Source organism: Homarus americanus, unplaced genomic scaffold (assembly GCF_018991925.1).
Source record: "Homarus americanus isolate GMGI-L3 unplaced genomic scaffold, GMGI_Hamer_2.0 scaffold56241, whole genome shotgun sequence".
In the NCBI taxonomy this organism is placed as follows: Eukaryota; Metazoa; Arthropoda; class Malacostraca; order Decapoda; family Nephropidae; genus Homarus; species Homarus americanus.
The window spans coordinates 3,061,557-3,067,927 of NW_024740202.1; the positions used below are offsets into that span (position 1 = coordinate 3,061,557).

General features: G+C 44.9%; 2 protein-coding genes across 2 annotated transcripts; both read left to right on the forward strand.

Moving 5' to 3' along the window:
• The first annotated feature begins 2,001 nt into the window (after nucleotides 1–2,001).
• On the forward strand, nucleotides 2,002–2,718 carry LOC121875244 (salivary glue protein Sgs-3-like). The gene has a single exon (XM_042379704.1). The coding sequence runs from the start codon at nucleotides 2,002–2,004 to the stop codon at nucleotides 2,716–2,718; it is 717 nt and encodes a 238-aa protein (XP_042235638.1).
• Nucleotides 2,719–3,235: 517 nt separating this feature from the next.
• Nucleotides 3,236–3,706, forward strand: LOC121875245 (salivary glue protein Sgs-3-like). The gene has a single exon (XM_042379705.1). The coding sequence runs from the start codon at nucleotides 3,236–3,238 to the stop codon at nucleotides 3,704–3,706; it is 471 nt and encodes a 156-aa protein (XP_042235639.1).
• Nucleotides 3,707–6,371: the final 2,665 nt, after the last annotated feature.

Sequence of the window (6,371 nt, forward strand, 5' to 3'; positions counted from 1 at the left end):
CTCGTGTCTCCTTACTGTTGGGAAGGGGGTGAGAGGGAAGGAGGAGAGGGAGGGTAAGGGAAGGGTTTGAAAGAGGGTGAGAGGAGGGTTAAATGAGAGGTTTGGATAAGAAGAAGAGTGAGAAGGGAGGAGAAGGGAAGGGGTGAGGGGAGATAAGAGGGAAAGAACAGATCCTACCACCCCCTCTCTTTATAAAGAACACCTTAACAACACATGAACATACTGAAGAACATTTGGTCACCACTTGAGAACATTATACAACACAATGAACTGAGAACAACCCCCCACTACCACCACCCCCACCACTACTACCCTACCCCACCACCACCACCACCCTACCACCTACTACCCCTACCACAACCACCACCACAGGTCCAGCGTTGCAAATTTCATCAGGAAGCAGAGACTGTGATCCTGCATCCGGCACCCTACCTCCTCTCGCCCTCCCTCTCCTCCCCCCTCCCTCCTCTTCCCTCACCTTAAGCCCCTCCCTCCCCCACCCCCCACAGCGTCTAAATTGCAAACCCGGTTCTTACAAAAAAGCTATACAGATAATGTGGCTGTATAGTGGCTAGACATCTTGAGATCCAGGAAAAAGTCACAAGAAAAAGAGCAGAAAAAACCTAACCTAACCTAAGCTAACCTAATCTAAGCTAAGCTAACCTAACTAACCTAAGCTAAGCTAACCTAAGCTAAGCTAACCTATTAAGCTAACCTAAGCTAAAGCTAACCTAAGCTAACCTAACCTAAGCTAACCTAACCTAAACCTAACCTTAAGCTAACCTAACCTAAACTAACCTAACCTAACTAGCTAACCTAAACTAACCTAACCCTATTTTTTGTTGACTTTATTTCCGTCCCGACATCTTACACACACACACACACACACACACACACACACACGGTCAGGTCATCTGGGTCCAGGTACACAGTTTCACCTGACACGACCCTGAGAGGTCATACGCTTGTTTGGCCAACAGGAGGTAATTGTAACTACTTAACAAGTTAGTGGTAGTTAAAGCCCACCTCCAGTTAACAGCTTCATTACCTCGTTAGTAGGACCTCCAAAGTGATAGTGTAACCTCGATATTTAGAACTGAAGGTGTAGGGTTAACCTTGATATAAGAACTGAAGGTGTAGGAAGTAACCTCGTTATTAAGACTACAAGACTATGTTTTATATGAAAAGTGAAACAATCATTTAACACAATTAAACACACCTAACACCCCCCAACACACCTCTAACACACCCCCAAATACCACTTCCCCAACACACCCTAACACCCCAACACACCTCTAACACCCCCAACACACCCTAACACACCCTAACACCCTAACACCTCTAACACCCCAACACACCTAACACCTACACCCCACAATTATGTAAACATCACACTGTTGTTATTCTGGGAAAGACACTTATGATAACGACTCTTGTTATCGTGTGTTTTACCGCACCGGAGATAAGAGGCGAGATAACACAGCCGCTCACCCCGACACCTGATAACAAGCTGCATCTCCAGTGTTATCTGCCGAGTACTGCGTAGGGCGTCTATCCTGGTGGGGGGTGGGGGGGTGTGAGATGACAGAGAAGTGGGGGAGTGGGCAGAGGGTGGAAGTGTTGAGTGAAGAGGTGAGGACACTCATCTGAAGCGCAGACTGAGATACGTACAGTACGGGAAGACAAAAGAAGAGCAGGAAGGGCGGGAAGACAAGAAGAGCAAGAGGAGAGGAAGACAAGAAGAGCAAGAGGAAGGAGAGATGTTAACGCCTGAGTAAAAAAAAAAACACAGGAAAATCAGCAGACACGAAAATAACATAAAAATCCTTTCTTCTCTTGTGAATCTTCCTTAATAAACCTACTACTCCTTTTAAATAATATAAATTAAGGTCATAAAGCATAAATTTATATCATATAATTTAAATAACTATATAAACCGGACGAACAGTTGGAAATGAGGAAGAAATGCGGGAAATAATGAGGAGGTGATTTTGGCAGGAAATGACTACAGACCCACAATACCAGACCCACAATACCCAGACTGTACCAAACCCACAATGCATCAACAATACATCAGACCCACAATGCCAGACCCACAATGCACCAGACCACAATGCATCAGACCCACAATGCACCAGACCCACAATGCACCAACCACGCATCAGACCCACAATGCACCAGACCCACAATGCACCAGACCCTGATACCCAGACCCACAATGCACCAGACCCCAATGCCAGACCCACAATACCAGACCCACAATGCACCAGACACAATGCACCAGACCCACAATGCACCAGACCACAAAGCACCAGACCCACAATGCACCAGACCCACAATGCCAGACCCACAATCACCAGACCCGATACCCAGACCCACAATGCACCAGACCCACAATGCACCAGACCCTACCAACCCACAATGCACCAGACCCACAATGCCAGACCCACAATGCAGACCCACAATACCAGCCCACAATGCACCAGACCCACAATGCACCAGACCCCAATGCACCAGACCCACAATGCACCAGACCCCAATGCACCAGACCCACAATGCCAGACCCACAATGCACCAGACCCACAATGCACCAAACCCACAATGCTACACCCACAATGCACCAGACCCACAATACCAGACACAATGCACCAGACCCACAATACTGGACCCACAATGCACCAACCACAATGCACCAGACCACAATGCACCAGACCCTGATACCAGACCCACAATGCACCAGACCCACAATGCACCAGACTCCCTACCAGCACCAGACCCACAATGCACCAGACCACAATGCACCAGACCCACAATACCAGACCCACAATGCACCAGACCCACAATGCACCAGACCCACAATGCCAGACCCACAATGCACCAGACCCACAATGCCAGACCACAATGCCAGACCCCAATGCCAGACCCACAATGCCAGACCACTGCACCAGACCCACAATGCACCAGACCCAATACCAGACAAGCACCAGACCCACAATGCCCAGACCCACAATACAATGCACCAGACCCACAATGCACCAGACCACAATGCACCAGACCCACAATGCACCAGACCCACAATGCACCAGACCCACAATGCACCAGACCCACAATGCACCAGACCCACAATGCATAGACCCACAATGCCAGACCCACAATGCCAGACCACAATGCATCAGACCCACAATGCACCAGACCCACAATGCACCAGACCCTGACCACCAGACACCAGACCACAATGCACCAGACCCACAATGCACCAGACCCACAATGCACCAGACCCACAATACCAGACCCACACAATGCACCAGACCCACAATGCACCAGACCCACAATACCAGACCCACAATGCACCAGACCACAATGCACCAGGCCCCAATACCAAACCCACAATGCACCAGACACAATACCAGACCACAATGACACCAAGACCATAATGCACAGAGCCCTAATGCACAGACCCACAATACACACCAGACACAATGCACCAGACCCACAATACACCAGACACAATGCACCAGACCCACAATGCACAGACCACAATACCAGACCCACAATGCACCAGACCCACAATGCACCAGACCCACAATGCACCAGACCCACAATGCACCAGACCCACAATGCACCAGACCCACAATGCACCAGACCCACAATGCACCAGACCCACAATACGAGACCCACAATACCAGAACTATACCAATTTAAATGATATATACGATAAAAAGAAAATGAATTATAGATTATTAATAGAGATAATGATTCATATTAGTGAGGTTATTGATGTATATATTATACTTGATGGTAAATAGACCTTATATTACTGATACAACACAGACACATACATAAATATACACATACATACATATACACATACATAAATATACACATACATACATACATATACACATACATACATACATACATACATACATACACACATACATACATACACATAAATAAATATACACATACATACATACACATACATAAATAAACTCATACACACATACATACATACACATAAATATACACATACACATATATACACACATACATACACACACAGATACACATACACATACATACATATACACAGACACATACATACATATACACATACATAAATATACATGTACACATATACTGTACACACACACACACACACACACACACACACACACACAGGGTCTATTCTCATAGTTGAAGTAAAATAAAAACTTTAATAATATCATTCAGTCAAACAAAGTCGTCACGCCAGAGCCAACCATGGTGAGGCTGACCCATTATTGGTGAGGCTGACCCATTGTGGTGAGGCTGACCCATTGTGGTGAGGCTGACCCATTGTGAGAGCTGACCCATTGTAGTGAGGCTGACCCATTGTGGTGAAGCTGACCATTGTGGTGAGCTGACCCATTGTGGTGAGGCTGATCCATTGTGGTGAGCTGACCCATTGTGGTGAGGCTGATCCATTGTGGTGAGGCTGACCCATTAGTGGTGAGGCTGACCCATTGTGGTGAGGCTGACCCTGTAGTGAGTTGACTCATTGTTGTGAGGTTGACCCATTGTTGTGAGGTTGACCCATTGTGGTGAGGCTGACCCATTGTTGGCTGGCCCATTGAGGTTGACATTGTGGGGCTGACCCATTGTGGTGAGGTTGACCCATTGTGGTGAGGCTGACCCATTGTTGGAGTTGACCCATTGTTGTGAGGTTGACCCATTGTTGTGAGGTTGACCCTTTTTGGTAAGTTGACCCATTGTGGTGAGGCTGACCCATTGTGGTGAGGCTGACCCATTGTGGTGAGGCTGACCCATTGTGGTGAGGCTGACCCATGTATGTGGTAGAGTTTAGTCACCTGTAACAATAGGAAGTGTTAGTGGTGGTGGTGGTGGTGATTATGGTAGTAGTGATTGTGGTGGTGTATTGGTGGTTGTGGTGGTAGTTCAAACACAGACAAGCACAGCACAAAACACAAACACAAACACAAACATCAACATAAGAACATAAGAATGAGGAAACTGCAGCGGGCCTATTGACCCATACTGGGCAGTCCGTTTACACCCAACCTATTGCTCATATAAGCATCCAACCTGTGTTTGAAGCTATCCAGTGTATTCGAGTTAATGAGTATTTGGTAACTTTTCCAGTCATCCACTACTCTGTTTCCAAACCAGTGTTTACCTATTTCACGCCTAAATCTAAATTTGTCTAATTTAAAACCATTGTTACGAGTTCGCTCCTGGTTGGAGCGAATAAAACACACACACACACACACACACACACACACACACACACACATCCAAACAGACACACAACTGGACAATGCTGGGTGGGTTCTCACTATCACTTTCGCTTTCATAAATTTCCACAAAGCCGAGATAAAACATCATGTATGTCTCTATGCGTGTGTGTGTATGTGAGTATGTGAGTGTGTGTATGCGCGTGCGTGCTTGTGTGCATCAACTCTTTCATACGGTCGAAAATCCTCTCCACTCCCCATCAATTACCACCTCGCCCTCACAAACACCAACACGTAAATAACATCTTTCTTCATATAGTCATACATTATATAGCTCTATAATATAACACTATAACCCCTGATATAACAAAACTCGGAGGAATAACATGCTTAACATCAAGGCTAATAAGGTCGTTTTTCTCATATGATTTCTGTGGTATAGTGAGTCTTATGGAAGGGTAAGGGTTGTGGCCTGTTATGGTGAGGTTGGTGGAGTTTTCCTGTTTTTTACACACACACACACACACACACACATTCACACACACACACACACACACACACACACACACACACACACACACACACACACACACACACACACACACACACACACTTCCTACCGACATAAATATTCTATCACATGAACAAATAATAAATACCCAAATAACTAACAAAACAACAATCTTTTATTAAGAGAAAATTACATTAAATAACATTGAAATTAATTATATTTAACTTGTAATATTTCCGGCCAAATAATATTATCCATTAAGTAAATAGCATAGTTATTTTCTATTAGTCTTCTATTTAATTTACGTCTATAATTAATTCAAGAGGAAAACTACAATTAAGCTGGGAAAATATTTTAAAAGTCTATTGACCTATGCATATATTATACACCCTTGTTCCAGTAATATTCTCACCTAACTCCCAATATGAGACAATTATCCGTAAATAATAATCGAGATATATATTTAATAATTACCAATAGAAGGAAAAATAATTATATCCTCCCTGGTGTCTTTTAACCTCGATAGAGAAGCGGAAATAGGTAGAAAGGCAATGTAATCGAGGTCTCGCTGAAATGTTTCCCCGCGCAGGTTTTGGCGGGAAAGAGAGTTCGTTAACCCTTCTCTC

Bases quoted from the DNA above. Each gene is read 5' to 3' on its own strand.
- LOC121875244 (XM_042379704.1), top strand. From the start codon at position 2,002: ATGACTACAGACCCACAATACCAGACCCACAATACCCAGACTGTACCA.
- LOC121875245 (XM_042379705.1), top strand. From the start codon at position 3,236: ATGCACCAGACCCACAATGCACCAGACCCACAATGCACCAGACCCACA.